The sequence below is a fragment of the Salvia splendens genome, chromosome 22 (genome assembly GCF_004379255.2).
Source record: "Salvia splendens isolate huo1 chromosome 22, SspV2, whole genome shotgun sequence".
Taxonomy (NCBI): domain Eukaryota; kingdom Viridiplantae; phylum Streptophyta; class Magnoliopsida; order Lamiales; family Lamiaceae; genus Salvia; species Salvia splendens.
The window spans coordinates 16537379-16556197 of NC_056053.1; the positions used below are offsets into that span (position 1 = coordinate 16537379).

At 39.3% G+C, this 18819-nt stretch overlaps 3 protein-coding genes across 3 annotated transcripts; all 3 read left to right on the forward strand.

Moving 5' to 3' along the window:
- The first annotated feature begins 1142 nt into the window (after positions 1-1142).
- On the forward strand, positions 1143-3482 carry LOC121787009 (GRAS family protein RAD1-like). Its single transcript, XM_042185612.1, has 2 exons — positions 1143-2242; positions 3003-3482. Exons 1-2 carry the CDS (start codon positions 1216-1218, stop codon positions 3443-3445), a joined length of 1470 nt encoding a protein of 489 aa, XP_042041546.1. The 5' UTR covers positions 1143-1215; the 3' UTR covers positions 3446-3482.
- A 4119-nt stretch (positions 3483-7601) lies between these two features.
- Positions 7602-8536, forward strand: LOC121786822. The gene is made up of 2 exons (XM_042185437.1): positions 7602-8031; positions 8094-8536. The coding sequence occupies exons 1-2, from the start codon at positions 7602-7604 to the stop codon at positions 8534-8536; spliced, it is 873 nt and encodes a 290-aa protein (XP_042041371.1).
- A 7694-nt stretch (positions 8537-16230) lies between these two features.
- LOC121786331 (peroxisomal 2,4-dienoyl-CoA reductase [(3E)-enoyl-CoA-producing]-like) lies at positions 16231-18726 on the forward strand. The gene is made up of 5 exons (XM_042184947.1): positions 16231-16433; positions 16746-16905; positions 17763-17905; positions 17988-18204; positions 18458-18726. Exons 1-5 carry the CDS (start codon positions 16248-16250, stop codon positions 18592-18594), a joined length of 843 nt encoding a protein of 280 aa, XP_042040881.1. The 5' UTR covers positions 16231-16247; the 3' UTR covers positions 18595-18726.
- The last annotated feature ends 93 nt before the right edge of the window (positions 18727-18819 follow it).

An 18819-nucleotide genomic window follows, 5' to 3' on the forward strand; every position in this document is an offset into this window, starting at 1 on the left:
GTTTGGTGATTGAGATATTAATTATAGTATTAATTAGTTCAACAAATTGTTGATTGAATTAGCCTAAGATTCTATAGCTACTATATCTAGAAACAAGTATGAAAATGTAGAGTTGGTGGTGACAGGTAGCTGTGGCAATTTTTAAAACAGAAACACTACTTCCTAATCAGGTAATTGACGAATCAGATACGACACAAAACTCCTTTTCAAAATAATAAATAAATGGGATATTGAAACCTAATATTATGACTTTCAAAAAGTTAGAGTTTTTCTCACGAACTTTAAAATTGACAAATAATATCACGAACTTTATCCTGAGTTTGTTATTTCCCACCACTAAAAAATTTTCGGCTATATTAATAGATTGAAGAACAAATTTGGAGAGTATGCTTCAAGAAAAATTATTCTCAAATATTGAAAAACTTGAAGCTCTCGAAATTATTGTCGAAAAATTATGAAAAAAAATCTGTATCATGATATTATTTGCCGGAATTTTTTCATTGGTGGGAAATAATAAACCCGGGGCAAAGTTCGTGATATTATTTGTCAATTTCAAAGTTTGTGGAAAAAATCTAACTTTTTGAAAGTTCCATGATATTAGGTGCTAATATCCCTAAATAAAAATACAATTATACAACAGACCATTGAAATTCCATTAGTTTACATAGTGTAGACCATATTCGAGAGAAGCATATTATAGTAATATTAGAGAAACATAGGCCAACTAAAATTGTCTCATTGATTGTTGGCCGACCTTGGGTTTATAATGGCAGCTAAGGAATTAACATAAATTCCTGATAGACCAATTACCTCTCTGTTTAGCTCTATATTCAGAATACAAAGGCCGGCTAATATCATGCAAATAATTAAATAACGAAAATATACTTAGGTTTGGTACCAATTTATTTCGTTTCCTTCTCCCACTATAAATTAAAGTCAATTAATTTGGTTTGTTCCTCTCACTTCTATACGTATTCCTCAGATGATAATGGGACTAAACTCAATCGCAATGTCAAACCACATAACCAAAATACATAAAATCATTTTTAGATAACACGAGGATCATTACACATCAGTCATTTTTATTTCCTTTTTAGTTATGCGTTTTTAAAATCTAAATTTACTAAAATGACCATCAATGTTGCAATTTGACATTAAGATTGAGGTTTGCATAAATAAGCCAATAAAGGGAAGAAGCCTTGAATAGTGTTTGGCATGCAATTGTGTTATGCAACGATAAGAGAGACAATGGAGAATATGAGGCAAGACTCCGCCATCCGCCAGTTCTGCGCCGCCCGCGCCGAGGAGCAAGAGCTAGACCACGACCTCGATCACACATGGCCGTCGCTTGATTTCACCAACGACAATGAAAACGACGCTCCTCAACCCGAGGTAGACCAACTGGTCAACACCTTCTTCAATGACAACGACGACAACAACAACAACAACGAAGAAGATTCAATCACCGACGATGTTTACTCACGTGCAAATGTCAATCAAGCCACAGATCACGACGAAAGAGGCGCAGACGAGGGGCTTCAGCTAGTGCACCTCCTACTCACCTGCGCCGAGGCGGTCGGCTGCAGAGACGCTCACCTCGCCCACTCCATACTCAACCAGATCTCTCCTCGCCTCAACCCATGGGGCGACTCGCTCCAACGAGTCTCACATTGTTTCGCCATCGCATTAAAATCTAGGCTATTACTCCTCCAACATATATCTCCAAACGGCTCCTTTTCCACCAACAACAACAGAATCAACGCATCCACCGTTACAAAGCAGGAAAGGGCTCAGGCCTTCGCATTGCTCCACAAAACCACGCCCTACATCGCGTTCGGCTTCGCGGCCGCCAACGCCGCCATATGCCAAGCCGCAAATGGAAAGCCATCGCTGCATATTGTAGATCTAGGAATGCAGCATAATCTCCAATGGCCGTCTCTGCTTAAATCGCTGTCGATTCAACCCTCGCCGCCTAAAATTGTACGGATCACCGGTGTAATTACCGATCCAGACGCCGTCGCGGAGGAGCTAGAGCACAGCATGAAGAGATTGTGCGAATATGGAATTGATTTGGAGTGTAATTTCGTGAGGGAGGTGGTTTCGCCATTGACGCTCACTCGAGAAAAGCTAGGGCTGAAGGAGGAGGAGGTGTTGGTGGTGAACAGCATAATGCAGCTGCACAAGCACGTGAAGGAGAGCAGAGGCTCGCTGAAGACGATTCTCCAATCAATTAAGAAATTAGGTAGGTGCGCTAATTTCTATTCTCGGATATTATTAGATTTTTTTAATATTTATTCTCTTAATTGTTAAGAAATTAGGAAGGCGGAGTGGTTTTAGTTCTCTCTTTAGATCGATGTTATAAGATATTGGTATATTTATTAAGGACAAATTGCCTGTAAAGTCGTAAACTTTCAACATAGTTTGGTTTTACTATAAACTTTAAATGTTGCATGTAAAGTCATGAACTTTACCGAATTGTGTAAATTATCCGATCCAACCCAACCCGATAGATATTTGACACAAACTTATCTTTCGTGAAGCGCCGGAAGCTTAGCGTTTAATTCGAATTGTGGAATTAATGCTACTTTTATGCAGAATTCGATTTGTATGTTGAATTCATTTGTATGTTTTCATTTGTTTTATTTGTATGCTTGAGATTAGTAGTACAATGTCAGAGATTGCAAGATAGAAGAGAAACAATCAGAATTAGTGGAGTTTTGCCAAGTCACGTCTTTGGCGCTCCATGTAGAATAAGTAATTGTGTCGGAAATCTATCGGGTCAGGTCGGATGGAAAATTTCCACCGTTTGGTAAAGTTCATAACTTCTTATGCAACATTTAAAGTTCACGAAAAAAACCAAACTATGTTAAAAGTTTATAACTTTACAGGCAATTTGCCCTTTATATATTTTTATTTGTTAAGAAATTAGGTAGGTGCGGTGGTTTCAGTTCTATCTTTACGCTGATGTTATGAGATTTTTTTTTCTTCTGTTGTTGCAATAGGTCCGGATTTGGTGACGGTGGTGGAGCAGGACGCGAACCACAACGGGCCGTTCTTTCTAGGGAGGTTTTTGGAGTGTTTGCACTACTACGCGGCGGTGTTCGACTCGCTGGAGTGGAGGCTGGCGAGGGGGAGCGGGGAGAGGATGAAGATAGAGAGGTGGCATATGGGGGAGGAGATATGCAACGTGGTGGCTTGCGAGGGGGAGGATCGGGTGGAGAGGCACGAGAGGGCGGAGCAGTGGCGGAGGCAGATGGGGAGGGCGGGGTTTCAGGTGGTGGGGTTGGAGTGTTTGGATGAGGTGAAGGGGGTGGTGGGTGGGTATGGGAGTGAAGGATACACGTTGACAGTGGAAAAGGGGTGCCTTCAGCTTGGGTGGAAAGGGAGGCCGATCATGATGGCCTCTGCTTGGCAGCTAAACAATCTGTCTTCTTCTGCTTCTTGACATCTCATTTCATCACTGGTTTTATCATTCAATTTGATTTTCCGTCGACACAAACGGAAACGATGTGTTCAGCTTCAATAATTCTTTTTTCTAGTGAAGGATTATTCAAAAGAAAAACTCATCAAAGGCAAACAACCAAGTATTTGAATTTGTATTTATTAGAATTTAGATTTAGATACATCATTTACTACTAGTCATTATTAGGCTTTTTTTATTTGGTAGTCATAGGTTTCAAAATATGGTTTTCAAAAGACATCGTTTAGCGAGCAAATGTGCTCACTCAACTATAGAGTAAAAGTCAAAATTGGTCCTGAACATATGCTCATTTTACGATTTTGATCATAAACATTATTTTTTGAATTTTTGCATCCCGAACATTTCAACTCGGATCACAATTGGTCCTAAACTAACAGTAGTCAATTTTTAAACGATCAACGTTTTTAACCCGATTTTGACCTATTAAAACTGTTAAGTATGATTACTTATACCCTAATTATATCCTTAGTTATTTTAATAAGTTTTCATTTAAAATATAAAACAAATCATATCAAAAAGAGAAAATGAAATACAATGGATCATCTCAGATCTCATATCCATCATCCACCTCTTGAAATCCTCCAGCGGATTTTCCGACTTCTTCACGATCGCGAAGTTCTCCTTCACCTTCCCCACCACCGTGCAGGATATCAGCTTCTTGAACACCGACAGCCTCGTCGGTGTCGTCTCCCCCTCCGCAGCCGGCGCCCGCTTCGTGGATGATGATCTCGATCTCTGGTACAGACTAGGGAGGCTAGGATCTGAACAGCCACCGAAGAAGGCACCGGAACCTGACCGGAGATGCTCACCGACAGTTACATCATATTGAGAGAGAGAAAGAGATAAGAGAGAGGGATATATTTCATTTCATTAAGCATAAAATGTCAATTGCGATTACAGACCCTATTTATTGGGATAAGCTGCTAGCTCAGCTAACTAATCAGCTAACTAATTGACAGCTCAATTAACTCATTCTCCACTAATCTTCTTAACTACTTAACTACTACTTAGGTAGATAGTTTATTCAATCTCCCCCTCTTCTTCTTCACTCCTTTTCATGTATCAAATCATCCCACCCGAAATCAACCTTGCCCTCAAGGATGAAAATCTGAATATTTCCCGCAACAAATCGTTGAAACATTCCTTTGAAAACCCAAAAGACGCGCTCCATGCGATGCTTTGGTTCTTCAATCTTATGCGGATCTGATTCAATTTCCCCATTCCTATGATTCCCGAGTTTGAGAATGGCCTCCCAGAGCTGGAAGAACAATCTTCTTTGGCCCAACTTCGAACAACCAACCTCGAAAACTTAAAATGATTCTTTTAGCATTGACCCACCTTTCCTTCTTCCTAAGCTGATCACAATACTAGAAGTGTTAATTCTTGAAAGAGCATCTGTCTCAATCACATCTTTTTGGATTGAAGTGTGTATGTAGGATCTGCTAGCTATATCTTGAGTGCCCTCATTCAACAATATTTGATGATTATGATCTCTAAACGGAGGTAGAGATGTTGGATCTTTAAATACTACCTCATGGCCTTCCAAAAATAGAGCCATAACATCATCTACAATCATATTACTCTCAAAGCAGTCAAGTGAATGCAGTTGTAGCAACTGCTCATCCTTCACAGCTAAGTAACAAAACTGAACATCACTGTATTGAGGAAGTATTTTATCCAAGATCTTACTTGAAATGGACTGTAACTGACCCTGAGCATATCCTCTCAGCACATGTTTCTTGCCTTGATAACTAAACTCCATAGACAGATTCTTGAAGTCCCACTGAATAGTACCCAAATTTTCGAACCAGTGAAATCCCAAGACTATATCACAATTCTCCAACGGCAACAATAACACATCAGTTGTGAAGAAGGTGTTTTGCAAAGACCATTTTACACCCCTACATAATGAGTCACAGCTCCAGCTCTTCCCATCAGCTACTGCCACTTTGGCCAGTTTAACTTGCATAATTCTCAGCCCGGAAAAAACCTTGACCTCAAGTTCCAGCTCTTCAAAAATCCGCAAGACTCTTTCAGTGTGATGTTTAGGCTCCACAACTATTATAGGATGATGCTCCCAATTGTGAGCATATGGACTCTTTCCAGTTAGAAGCATCCATAGCATAACCTCATAGATAAAAACATTGTCTCTGTGATTATATAGCTTCTACTTAAAAACCTCTGATGCAAATCCTTGCCAAATTTCAGCTTCTGCAGTCATAATTCCCAGCTGAACCAGCACTTGAGCAACACCAAAAACAGCAACATTAACAGTCATTAGCACTTTGTTTTTATCCAACCAAAGGTTAGCAACCTTCAAGCCCCTAGTATTTTGATGCAAATAGCTCATTCCTTCAATGACATCAATTGTAATTTTCAAACTGCTTGGAAGCTTGAGGATACTCTTTCGATTTTGCAGATCGTCGAACACCCTTCCACTTGACATAAATTTAGTAACGAGACATAGGGGTGAAGCTAGGCAGACAACCTGAGATATCGGCTCTTGTTTAACTAACTGGTGCTTGAAGTTCCTCTTCCCCCTCTCCTCCGAACGAGATCAACTCCTTGAAGCTGTATGTATTGCATGATGCTCCTTGTTCTCACTGAGTTCTCCGCCATCACCCTGCAGTTGCAAATGGTCTTGAACATGACTTCCACTATGTTTGTACCCGTAATGACAAATGACTTCCAAACCAACTACCCCATTGAAGATAGTACCAGAAGCAAAACGGAGAGAGTCAATATCATTCCCAATCATTCTCATCGAATACAACATACACCTCTCTATTTCATAGAAGTGCTCCCTTGCAACTTGAAGTATTCGTGTCGTGCGATGCCTTGGTTCCTCAATCCACTTGTGCAGCACCTTTGGAGTTGTGTGTATAGCATCTGGTATCATAGCATTCATATCTCTAAGGCGTCCTTGTGTATCCTTAAGCAATCCATCTTCTGGAGCTGCAATTGAATGAAGCTCTTCCTTAAACTTGAGGGAGGTGAATTTTGTCTTCATTTCTTGAGCTGCGAATGATGTTGAATTCATCAACTCAAAGCTGCATTCAAGTGAGGATTCCTTCTCCTTCAAATTCATCACCATCCCCGTTTCAGTCTGCTCTAACCAAACCATCTCCATCACTTCCGCATTCTCATAGTTGCCTTCAAATGAGAATTCCTCCCCCTTCAATTTCATCACCCTCTCGTTTTCAATCTCTACCATACACACCTCATCCTTCACTTCAAATCAACATAATAAATTCCTCTAAAATTTGTAGTTGCACAATCCACTACAGAAGCTGAATTTGTAGCAGCAACGATAGCTGCTAAACATGCTGTTTGGCTAAGGAAATTGTTGTATGATCTAGGCATGAAGGAGAACATTTCAACAATACTACATGTGGACAACCAAGCAACTATTGCTATTTCATAAAATCTAGTGTTTCATGGCAAGACTAAGCATTTCAAGCTAAGGTTCTACTATCTTCGAGAAGTGTAGCAAGATTATGAAGTGAAGTTGAGCTACTACAAAACAGAAGATCAAATTGCTGATGTGTTTACTAAACCTCTTGCTGTGAGCAGGTTCAGTCAACTCATTCATGAAGTTGGAGTGTGTCCAGGGGTCTAATCCAAGGAAGAGATATGTGGTGAAGTGAATTAGACATGGATTTGAATTTTAAGTTTAGTATTTCAAATTTAGTATTTTCTGTTTCAAGTTAGTCGAATAATCTGTAAAGGCAAGTTTTGACTTGTTCTCTGCAGTATCTTTCTAGAGTCAAGTCAGTTGCTATTTTTTAGGAGTCTTTTTAGTGGCTTAGTTAGTGTGTTAGTGGATTAGTTGCTGATGCAGTACGTGTTTACTGTTAAGCTAGTTTTTTCTGTGTATTTAAGATCGAGTGATTATCACAAATCATATATTGAAGTTCCACATTTGATCATCTCCCTGTCTTTATCTTTTCTCATTTTATTCTCTATTATTCAACGCTAATTAGAGCTATACTCTCTGCTTTTTCAAGCAGATATATTAGAGAAGAGAGTGTGAGATTGGTGAGTTTGAAACAACAAAGTGGTATCTAGAGTCTTTAGCATCTTAAGGGCGATGGAAACTGGATCGATGACTGCATGAGTCATGAGTGTTGCTCCTCCAATTCTGGATGGGAGCAACTACCAGATCTGGCAAATAAGGATGCAAGCCTTTTTGGAAGGGGCTGACTTGTGGGAGGCTGTGGAGGTTGACTACGAAGTACCTCCTTTGGGAGACAATCCAACAGTAACCCAAATCAAGGCTAACAAGGAACGTGTTATCAGGAAAGCGAAGGCGAGATCCAGTCTTTATGCTGCTGTCACTCCCATAATATTTAACAGAATCATGCATCTAGATTCTGCTATGAGTATTTGGGAGTTCTTGAAGAAGAAGTACGAAGGAAACAAAAGGATCAAAGCCATGAAGGCGATGAATCTGAAAAGGGAACTTGAAAGGGTGCAGATGAAGGATGGTGAATCAATTCAAGAGTTTGCAGATAAGCTACTGGAAACAGCCAACAAATTGGATGTGTTAGGCACTGATCTAGGAGATGAACGGCTAATTGAGAAACTCCTATGTTACCTGAAAAATTTGAAGCAACGATAGCCTCTCTTGAGAACACCAAAGAGATCTCGGAGATATTATTTGCTGAAGTTGTGAGTGCTCTTCAAGCACAAGAGCAAAGGAAGATGTTGAGGACAGGTGAAGCAACTATTGAAGGTGTTATGCGAGCCAAGGTGAAGCATGGTAGTAACTGGAAGAAGAAGGCAGACACCAAAATGTCCAACACTGATGCTGCTGGATCTCAATCTGGAAAAGGTGGTAACGAAGCCTGCAAACATTGTGGGAAGACCGGTCACCCGTTCTTCAAGTGTTGGAGGAGGCCAGATGTTAAATGCAGAAAATGTGGAAAGATGGGCCATATTGAGAGGATATGCAAGGGGAATAACTCACCACAAGGAGAGGCACGGGCTGCTGCAGGAGAAGTGGAAAAATTGTTTGTTGCTTCGTGTCATGCCACTAGAACTACAAGTGAATGATGGTTGATGGATAGTGGGTGTTCAAACCACATGTCTGGAAACCAAGCTATCTTCACTGAAATCGACAACAGAGTTGTTGATGTTACTGTGAGGATAGGGAATGAAGAATTTCTAGAAGTAAAAGGCAAAGGCAATGTATTGCTTGAAGGAACTGAAGGTATGAAATCATTATCTGATGTCTACTTTGTTCCCAAATTAGACCAAAACCTTCTAAGTGTAGGACAATTGGTGGAAAATGGAATGAGTGTGACTTTCGAAAATCAAAGGTGTGTCATTTCCAGCAAAGAAAGAAAATCTCTCTTCAAAATTCCAATGCAAAATAAAGTTTTTGCATTTGATCCTGCAAAGAGAGGGTACAAAGCCATGACTTGTGTGCAAGGTGAACAGGAGGAGTTATGGCATAGGAGAATTGGCCATTTTCATTGCAGAGGCATGGAGTATATGCAAAGAAATGGTCTTGCAGAGGATATGCCTCAGTTGGAAGGAAGAATGGATGATTGTGAGGGAAACTCGCTTTGGAAACATGTGTGCTTTTAATGCTAGGTCAAGCTTCTCAGATTCAGAGAATCCGCTAGATCACGAGGTCTAAGAACTCAGAGGATATCAGAAATCTCAGTCGTTGGACACACTGATTCCGCATTCAAAACCCTCAACCCGCTATACTATGAATTAGTACAGGGAAGCAGGGATCGATCCCACGAAGATGGACGCGTAAGAAAGCATTTAGAAGACCTTGGAAATGGTGAATGGCTGCGGCCACGCAATTTTGGGTTGAGGTAAAACTACTACTAGACCTAGGAACGAATTAAACACTAGACCTAGGAAACTGAAAACATCATGCTGACATCGAACTTCCTCATAACTGCGAGATATTAAACTAACTTCTTAGACCGAGCAAATAGCTTCTTAATCTAGCTAGACAGAAAGTGAGTAAACAGCGGGGACCATCGTCCAGAAACAGCAAGTACGGAATAAAAGCTGCAAATAACAAACTAAGGTTTTAACTAACAACTACCTGCATTTCATTACCTGAATCACACGCGAACATGAAGAAAACAGAGCACATTTCCAGATTCAAACAGAATGTAAAAGCGCGGACGTCAGAAACTTGCTATTAGCCGGAAATAAAACAGATCTACATATACTAGACAGAATGAAACGAAAACTAGGCATCGACCACGATCAACTATGTTTCAGATCCAGACGTCGGATGCTTAATCCACTCCGGATCCAAGCATTCCGAACCCAACAACCAACAAAATTAACTCCATAACTTTCGATTCAACAAATCTGCTTCGATCAACACAAACTTCTAATACTTCCACTCAAACTCAGTAAACCAACGCAGAAATCAAACATCCAGTTCAGTAACTATGATAAATTCAAAATCAAATGCATCCATGATCGAAATCAACATCAGCAAAGTAAATTCAGAAACAGAAAATTGCATAGATAACGGAAATTCAACAGAAAACAGAGTCGAGCTTCGAACGACGAAGCTCGGTGAAATTCACGATAACAAACTAAAACGAAAGCAATAAATTGTATCTTTGCCCTCTTCAAGGACGGTGTTACCCAACTACGTAACAGCAATTGAAACCCGAAAACCCCTCAAGTTCCCGATAAAACAAGTGTGTAGAGTATGGTGAGTGAGCTAAGAGAGCCAACAGTGCCGAGAGACGAGAGCTCCCTGTCTAAAGTCTCCTCCCTCGACAACTAACTCTTCCTTGTATAGGTGCGGGTTTGATCTTCTAGAAGCTTTCGCAGAAATCTCCGTTCTGCCCTTCGGCTTCTTGATCTCCTTCGTCTGGTCATTTTTACACAATGCTCACTTTTATCGCCATTTCCTTGCGCCATGCAAACGTCCTTCTCTTTTTCCTGGACCTGGCGAATTCTCTACACACCTGGCTTAAAAAAATGTGTTAGACCCCGTAAATGCATGAATTTAACACCTTAATCAATGCATGAAATTAGCCTTATCAGTGAGACTTGCTTGCAAGGGAAACTTGCAAGGAAGCCATTTCAGAGGTCAAGCTGGAGAGTGGGGGAAAAGCTTCAGCTGGTGCACTCGGATATTTGTGGTCCAATGCCAGAAAAGTCTCTGAATGGGAGCATGTATTTTGTGACTTTCATAGATGATTCTACAAGATTTTGTTGGGTATATTTTCTGAGACAGAAAGGCGAAGTCGATGGTGTCTTCCTCAAGTTCAAACATGAGGTGGAGAATGAGACAAACAGCAAAATCAAGATCTTGAGGACAGACAATGGAGGTGAATACACCTCCAACAGATTCAAAGAAATATGTGAAGCTGCTGGTATTAAACATCAACTCTCTGTTCCTTACACTCATCAACAAAATGGAGTGAGTGAAAGGAAAAATAGAAGCATCGTGGAGATGGGAAGATGTATGCTCCATGGGAAACAACTGGCCAAACCATTTTGGGCAGAAGCTGTGAATACTGTTGTGTTTTTGCTGAATATATTGCCAATGAGAGCACTTACCAATCTCACTCCATTTGAAGCTTGGCATGGTTACAAGCCAAAGGTCAGTAATCTAAGAATATTTGGCTGTTTATGTTTCTATCTTACTCATTCAATTGGAAGACATATGTTAGATTATAGAGGGAAGGCCGAAATATTTATGGGTTATAGCTCACAATCTAAGGCTTATAGAGTGTATACTAGTTAGAATGGATACTATCAGACTGCTACTTGTTGTTGCTGCTCAGAAACAATGGAATGTCTACCAGTTAGATGTCAAATCAGCCTTCCTCAATGGTGAGCTAAGTGAGGAAATTTATGTAAACTAGCCTGATGGTTTTATTGTTAAAGGTTAGGAGGAGAAAGTCTACAAACTCAATAAAGCTTTATATGGTTTAAAGCAAGCTCCAAGGGCGTGGTACAACAAGATTGATGCTCATCTTCGGCAGCTCGGATTTCAGAAAAGCTTGAGTGAAGTGACTCTTTATTTTAAACAAAATAAGAGTGGTCTGGTTGTGGTGTCCATTTATGTGGATGATCTGTTAGTTACTGGAGATGAAGAGCATGAAATTTAGAAGCTAAAGGATGGGTTAATGAAGGAGTTTGAAGTGACTGGTCTTGGAAAAATAGCATATTTCTTAGGCATGGAAGTTCATCAGAAGAAAGGTGACATTTTTCTATTTCAAAAGAAGTATACCAAGGAAGTGCTGAAGCGTTTCAATATGAGTGAATGCAAGTCAGTTTCAACTCCCGCGAATCAGAAGGAGAAGTTGAGCAGGGGAAGCGAGGATGAGTCAGAACTTGAAAGTGAATATAGGAAGATGGTGGGATGCTAGATGTACTTAACAGCTACCAGACCCGATATTCAACATGATGTGAGTATTCTGTCTCGATTTCTCCACTGTGCAAATGAAGAACATCTCACAACAGCAAAGAGAGTACTAAGGTACTTGAAAGGAACTCAAGGCTATGGTGTGAGATTTATGGAAGTTCAAGAAATGAGGCTGGTTAGCTATGTGGATAGTGATTGGGGTGGTTCGGCAGAGGACATGAAGAGTACAACAAGTTTTTGTTTCTCTTTGGGATCAAGATGCTTCTCATGGAGCACAAAGAAGCAAGAAGTAGTTGCACAATCCACTGCAGAAGCTGAATTTGTAGCAGCAACGGCAGCTGCTAAACATGTTGTTTGGCTAAGTAAATTGTTGTATGATCTAGGCATGAAGGAGAACAATTCAACAATACTACATGTGGACAACCAAGCAGCTATTGCTATTTCACAAAATCCAGTGTTTCATGGCAAGACTAAGCATTTCAAGCTAAGGTTCTACTATCTTCGAGAAGTGCAGCAAGATGATGAAGTGAAGTTGAGCTACTGCAAAACAGAAGATCAAATTGTTGATGTGTTTACTAAACCTCTTGCTGTGAGCAGGTTCAGTCAATTCATTCATGAAGTTGGAGTGTGTCCAGGGGTCTAATCCAAGGAGGAGATATGTGGTGAAGTGAATTAGACATGGATTTGAATTTTAAGTTTAGTATTTCAAATTTAGTATTTTCTGTTTCAAGTTAGTCGAATAATCTGTAAAAGCAAGTTTTGACTTGTTCTCTGCAGTATCTTTCTAGAGTCAAGTCAGCTGCTATTTTAGGAGTCTTTTTAGTGGCTTAGTTAGTGTGTTAGTAGATTAGTTGCTGATGCAGTACGTGTTTAGTGGTTAAGCTAGTTTTTTCTGTGTATTTAAGATCGAGTGATTATCACAAATCATATATTGAAGTTTCACATTCGATCATCTCTCTGTCTTGATCTTTTCTCATTTTATTCTCTATTATTCAAAGCAAATTAGAGCTTACTCTCTGCTTTTTCAAGCAGATATATTAGAGAAGAGAGTGAGAGATTGGTGAGTTTGAAACAACACTTGGTACAGACTAGGGCGACTGGGATCTGAACAGCCACCGAAGAAGGCACCAGAACCTGACCAGAGATGCTCACTGGCAGTTACAGCATATTGAGAGAGAGAGAGATAAGAGAGAGAGATAGATTTGATTTCATTAAGCATAAAATGTCAATTGCGATTACAGACCCTATTTATTGGGATAAGCTGCCAGCTCAGCTAACTAATCAGCTAACTAATTAACAGCTCAATTAACTCATTTTCCACTAATCTTCTTAACTACTTAACTACTACTTAACTAGATAGTTTATTCAATCTCCATCTCTTCTTCTTCACTCCTCTTCACGTATCAATCTCCTGCTCCGCATGTGAGGGTGTCTAGGGTTTGAATTGGGGAAGGGCTGCATTTCTCGGATAGGATGGAGCACGGAGGAGGATCTCGGGGAGGAGGAGACTAGGGTTTCGATTTCCTTGTCGGCGGTGGTGGCGGCGCCTTCGCTGCTGAACCAGCCGCTGTCGGTGGAGGAAGTGCTGAGGCGGATCTTGGTGGGGAGGTTCCTTTTCTTCTTGGCGCAGCGGCGGGTCTTCTCCGACGAGGGGGGAGTGGGGGAGGTCTTCTCCGGTGGTGGGGGGTCTTCATTTCATGTATTTAAAATAAATAATTTATGATTTTATTTACAAAAAAATAATTTTGATTATTAAATAATTAAAAATTATCATACTTAACAGCTCTAATTGGTCAAAATCGGGTTAAAAACGTTGACCGTTTAAAAATTGATGGAACTGTTAGTTTAGGACCAATTGTGATCCGAGTTGAAATGTTTGGGATGCAAAAATTCAAAAGATAATATTTATGACAAAAATCGTAAAATTGACATATGTTCAGGACCAATTTTGACCTTTAATCGTCAACTATATGATCCGAGCAATTACAAGTAGATGAATATGCTCGATATAAGGGTCGCCAACAATTTATTGAGCACTTGCTCGATATAAAAATGGCATATTGCCTTAATACTAGATGCATAATTATATGATAATTAGTTATATCATCCTTTCAATTAAAATAATTTTACAATTTAATGTTAGATTGATTATCATATGATAATTAGTCATGATAATTGAATGACGTTTTAGTGGAGAATAAATTGCACACCAATAGAGAGAAATTTTTTTTAAGAAAATTCATGATTTTGAGGGACGGACTAATAGAAAATAATTCATAGTATTTTTAAGAAATAGAGATAATAATTGTTTTCTTATAAAAGTCTCGGTAATATTTTTCAAAGAGTGCTAAGAGTTTTGAAAGACCTTATTTATTGTTGTATAATAAATTCTAACTAGCTAAAACTAGCTTAGAATACCTCTTTGGGAAAATATCAACTTAGCGTATCAAGACACAATTTTATAATATAATAATGTTAGTCTCTTTTTAAATGTTAATCATCACTACTCAAGATGTCATGATTATTGAGTTATGAATAACTAGCGATATTGATAAATCAGAATACCGTATGAGCAATGTTACTTGAAATACGTAGCGCGCAACATGATCAATTTAGTGTTATATCAAACACTAACGTTTTGATTAGAATCCAAGATGGAGTAGAACTAGGTGTGCACAAGGGTCACGAACCGCCGGTTCAGGGTCATGAACCGGCGGTTCAAGGTTCAGGAAATGCTTGAACCTGAACCGGCCCGCCTAGCTCTCGGCGGTTCCGGTTCAGGTTCAACAAACCGGCGGTTTACGCGGCGGTTCAAAACCGCCGGTTTTCGGCTTGAACCGCCGGTTCCGGGCCGGTTCGACGGTTCGTCGACTTTTTTTTTTTTGCATTTTTCAACTATTCAATTTTTAATCAAATTACATTACACTTTCAAAGTTGTTTATGTATGAAATGTGAGTAAATAAAATTGAAAAAAATACGACTAAAGTTGCAATTTTATTGAAATTGCATGTTTACAAGTTACAATTGTTTATGTATGAAATGTGAGTAAATAAAATTGAAAAAAAATACGACTAAAATTGCATGTTTACAAGTTACAACAATTACAAATCGAAAACATATGCCGGTCTTGAAGTCTTAAACAAAATTTAAATACAAATGAGACTACTAGTCAACAACTAATTACAAATGACAAGAACGACGTTGAAGTTCTTAAACGTATAAGTGTATTATATATATACTCTTAACCGGCGAAGAAGCTCTTTCTACATAACTAAATTAAGGACACCTTTAGCAATTCAACTTTAAATGTTGAGTTTCGTCTAACAATCAACAATTATAGTAGAATTGTCAAAAGTTTCCCTCATTTAGCCGTATAGAGAAATATACTTCACCACGTCCCGATCCACCACGAGAAGAAGACATATTGATAAATGAAAGTAGTATGGACTTGGAATGAAATATGTATGAAGTATAAAAGAAGTGGTAAATTATGAGCACAACAACAAATATAGTAGTGAGTATAAAGTGTAGAATTGAAACGTAAACTTGCGCAATTAGAGAGAATGAGGAGAGAATAGAGAAATGAAGATTGAGAATGAAATTCTTGTTAACACAAGAATGGGGTAAGGAAATATGAAGGAGAAGTGAGGTATTTATAGGAGTAAAATTGGATAAAAAAATAAAAAAATTTTAAAATTTGAAATCGGCCGAACCGCCGGTTTACCGCCTGAACCGGCGGTTCAAGCATAAACCGACAGTTCGTCCACGGTTTGCGTCAGAAAACCGGCGGTTTATGACCGGTTTTGCAGGCCTAAACACTGCACCTACGACCTAGCCTCTGAAAAGTCACCGGAACCGGCGGAAACCGGCTGCCAAACCGGCGGTTTCTGACCGAAAACCGTCGGTTCCCACCGAAAACCGTCGGTTTACCTAAACCCTACCTGAACCCCTACGAACCCCTAGCCTACTTTACACTGTGCGACCCTTTGAACCGGCGGTTCGAACCGCCGAACCGCCGGTTCACGGTTCAAGATATTGCCGAACCTGAACCGGCCCTTACGACCCGCTGACCCTTCTGCCGGTTCAACCCGCAGGTTCCGGGCCCGGTTCCGGTTCATGAACCGGCGGTTACGAACCGCCGGTTAACCGGCGGGCTGGGCCGGTTTGTGCATGCCTAAGTAGAACATAGAGTGGAATAATTGTGGGCATAAAAAAGCTTATTCATATTACACGTGTCACGTGTTAGAAAGTACAAAGTTCGTTACAACATTAATAAATCAAACCTGGCCACGTGAAAAAATGCTGAGCTGGGCAGTAAATGCATAGTCGGAATTGGGGTGGCTTTTATGTTGTATAAATATCCAATAGATTCTAACTTGTTTTGCAAAGCAGAGAGAAATGGAATCTCCGTTCAGTGGCGATATAGTGAAAGGAAAGGTAGCTCTGTTGACTGGTGGCGGGTCGGGCATCGGGCTCGACATGGCGATCCAGTTGGGCAAACACGGAGCCTCCGTTGCTATCATGGGCCGCCGCAAAGACGTTATCGACGCCGCCGTTGCCTCCCTCGCATCCCTCGCCATCCCCGTATGTCTAACCCTCTCTTCTTCTCCCTTGCCAAATTTAACTCAAAACACTTTTCAAAATCAAATCAAATCAAATCAAATCACATCGCTTATACCGTCTCGATCCACCATTTAAAGAGTTATTTTGACTTTGTGAAAAAAATTAACGGAGAAAGTAAATGTAATGTAAAATTATTTATTCTGAGGGTAAAAAATAGGTGGAAGGTGGGATCTGTATATAAAAAAAAGGTAAATGGTTCTTTTAAGTTTTGGATAATGGTAAAATGATTTTTTAAATGGTGGAGAGAGAATATATTATTATTTTGGTTTTCAGGCAATAGGGTATGCAGGGGACGTGAGGAAGCAAGAAGATGCGCGAAGAGTGGTGGAAGAGACGGTGAGGCATTTTGGGAAGCTGGACATTCTCGTCAATGCTGCTGCTGGCAATTTTCTGGTCGTTGCTGAGGATCTCTCGCCTAATGGTTTTAAGACAGGTCAATATTCTGCTCATCCTTTTTATTTTATTTTTGTAATTTTGATCATCATACACTAATTCTATGTTACCGGAGTTTATTGTTTCGGACTCAATATCCCAGAAATCAATTGGTGTAGGGTTTATAGATCAAATGAGTTATTTCTTCTAACAAACTAGTCTTTTGATATGTAAGATTTATTTTGACCAACGAGAACTCGGATTAGAACAATCGTGACCAGTTTCTGAGATTTATAATCAAATGAGCTTTCTTTTTTATAATAGACTAGTCTTTTGGGATGGATTTTCATACTCCTTCAGTCCCATAGAAATAGACCATGTTTCATTTTTTGTTCGTCCCATACAAATAGTTCATATCCATTTATGATAACATTTTTCTTCTTCTCTTTTACTTTATTATTTATGGCTCCCACTATTCACTACACAATTTAAATTATTTTTTTCTGTTTCTCTCTTACTTTACCAATTATGCATTAAAATCGTGTCAATACCAAATGGCTTATTTCTATGGAACAAAGAGAGTATTTGGCATGTAGCTTTCCGTTTGACGTTACACAAAATCATCGTCCCTTTTTTTATTGATTTGAATTGGAGCGAAAGCTTCGGGCGAAATTGGATCTCATTAGCAAAATCAGATGATATTGATTATCAAATAAATTTTTAATGTGTGGAAAATCATTTTCAATTAGATGTGCAAAGCAAAATACTACTATTAACTACTCCTACTATTATCCCAAAATATTATTAATACTATCTCCAAAGTCAAAAAGAAAATAAAAAATATGCTGCCATGTTGTGTGTTAAACTTCCTATTACAAGAAAAATTTTGCATGAAATTTAACTGAACATTGTGTGCAGTGATGGATATTGACACTCTTGGCACATTTACAATGTGTCATGAAGCTTTTCCCTACCTCAAGACTAGTGGTGGTCTTATACTTAACATCAGTTTTCACAACTCATCATCCAATTGGTATCAAGTCCATGCCTCTGCTGCCAAGGTTTGTCAATCCCATTCCTTCCTCTCTTCCCATCTCTCTCTACAACACTCTTCATATATCCACATTGCCTCCTCTTCCTCAGGCAGCCGTCGACTCCGTCACAAGAAACCTAGCCCTGGAATGGGGTGCAGATTATGACATAAGAGTGAATGGGATATCTCCAGGCCCCATTGCAGACACAGTTGGCTTGTCCAAACTTGACCCTCAAGACGTAGATGTCGAAGCCACTACGCCTCTCTATAAACTCGGCTCAAAGTGGGATGTCTCCATGGCTGCTCTCTATCTTGCCTCTAACGCTGGTTAGTACCGCTGCTAACTTTCTTAAGTTGCTAACTCATCAATGCAGTTACTAACACGATGACATTGAAATGTTAACATAAACATAGTTGATATTTTAATACACTGTGTTGACATTTTTAATACATTGCATTGATGAGTTAGCAAGTTAAGAAAAGTTAGCATTATATCGCACCCTAACTGTTTACAATCCTTGATTTTATATGTTGAAAAGAAAACTTGTTAATTAGCATGTTGATTTTTTTTTCTATAAAGGCAAGTACATCAATGGAGTGATCATTCAAGTGGATGGAGGGCTCTTCCTAAGCAAGCCGAGGCATCATCCCAGAGAATCTGTTAAGCAGCTATCTTTGGCTAGGGAGAAAAAATTAGTGGCAACCAGCAAACTGTAGAGCATAAGCTCAATCATCTTCTATGATAATGTTGAATCTCCAAACTGCAGAAAATTGGTTTTGTGATGTCTGGTTTTATATCACAAGATTAATGTGAGGATAAATGAATAAAGATAATTCAAATTAATTTAATACTAGTTCTTTTGATACAGTATAATTTAGTTCTTCAAATGCTCAATTATTTACTCCATTTATAGTTTCACTTTGATCATTTTATTTTAACTT

What these genes read in the sequence shown, in the direction of transcription:
- LOC121787009 (XM_042185612.1), top strand. Translation starts at nt 1,216, where the DNA reads ATGCAATTGTGTTATGCAACGATAAGAGAGACAATGGAGAATATGAGG. An exon ending in CCAATCAATTAAGAAATTAG is followed by an intron (nt 2,243 to 3,002) that starts GTAGGTGCGCTA and finishes TTGTTGCAATAG; the next exon opens with GTCCGGATTTGGTGACGGTG.
- LOC121786822 (XM_042185437.1), top strand. Translation starts at nt 7,602, where the DNA reads ATGAGTGTTGCTCCTCCAATTCTGGATGGGAGCAACTACCAGATCTGG. An exon ending in CAACAAATTGGATGTGTTAG is followed by an intron (nt 8,032 to 8,093) that starts GCACTGATCTAG and finishes AAAAATTTGAAG; the next exon opens with CAACGATAGCCTCTCTTGAG.
- LOC121786331 (XM_042184947.1), top strand. Translation starts at nt 16,248, where the DNA reads ATGGAATCTCCGTTCAGTGGCGATATAGTGAAAGGAAAGGTAGCTCTG. An exon ending in TCCATGCCTCTGCTGCCAAG is followed by an intron (nt 17,906 to 17,987) that starts GTTTGTCAATCC and finishes CCTCTTCCTCAG; the next exon opens with GCAGCCGTCGACTCCGTCAC. An exon ending in CTATCTTGCCTCTAACGCTG is followed by an intron (nt 18,205 to 18,457) that starts GTTAGTACCGCT and finishes TTTTCTATAAAG; the next exon opens with GCAAGTACATCAATGGAGTG.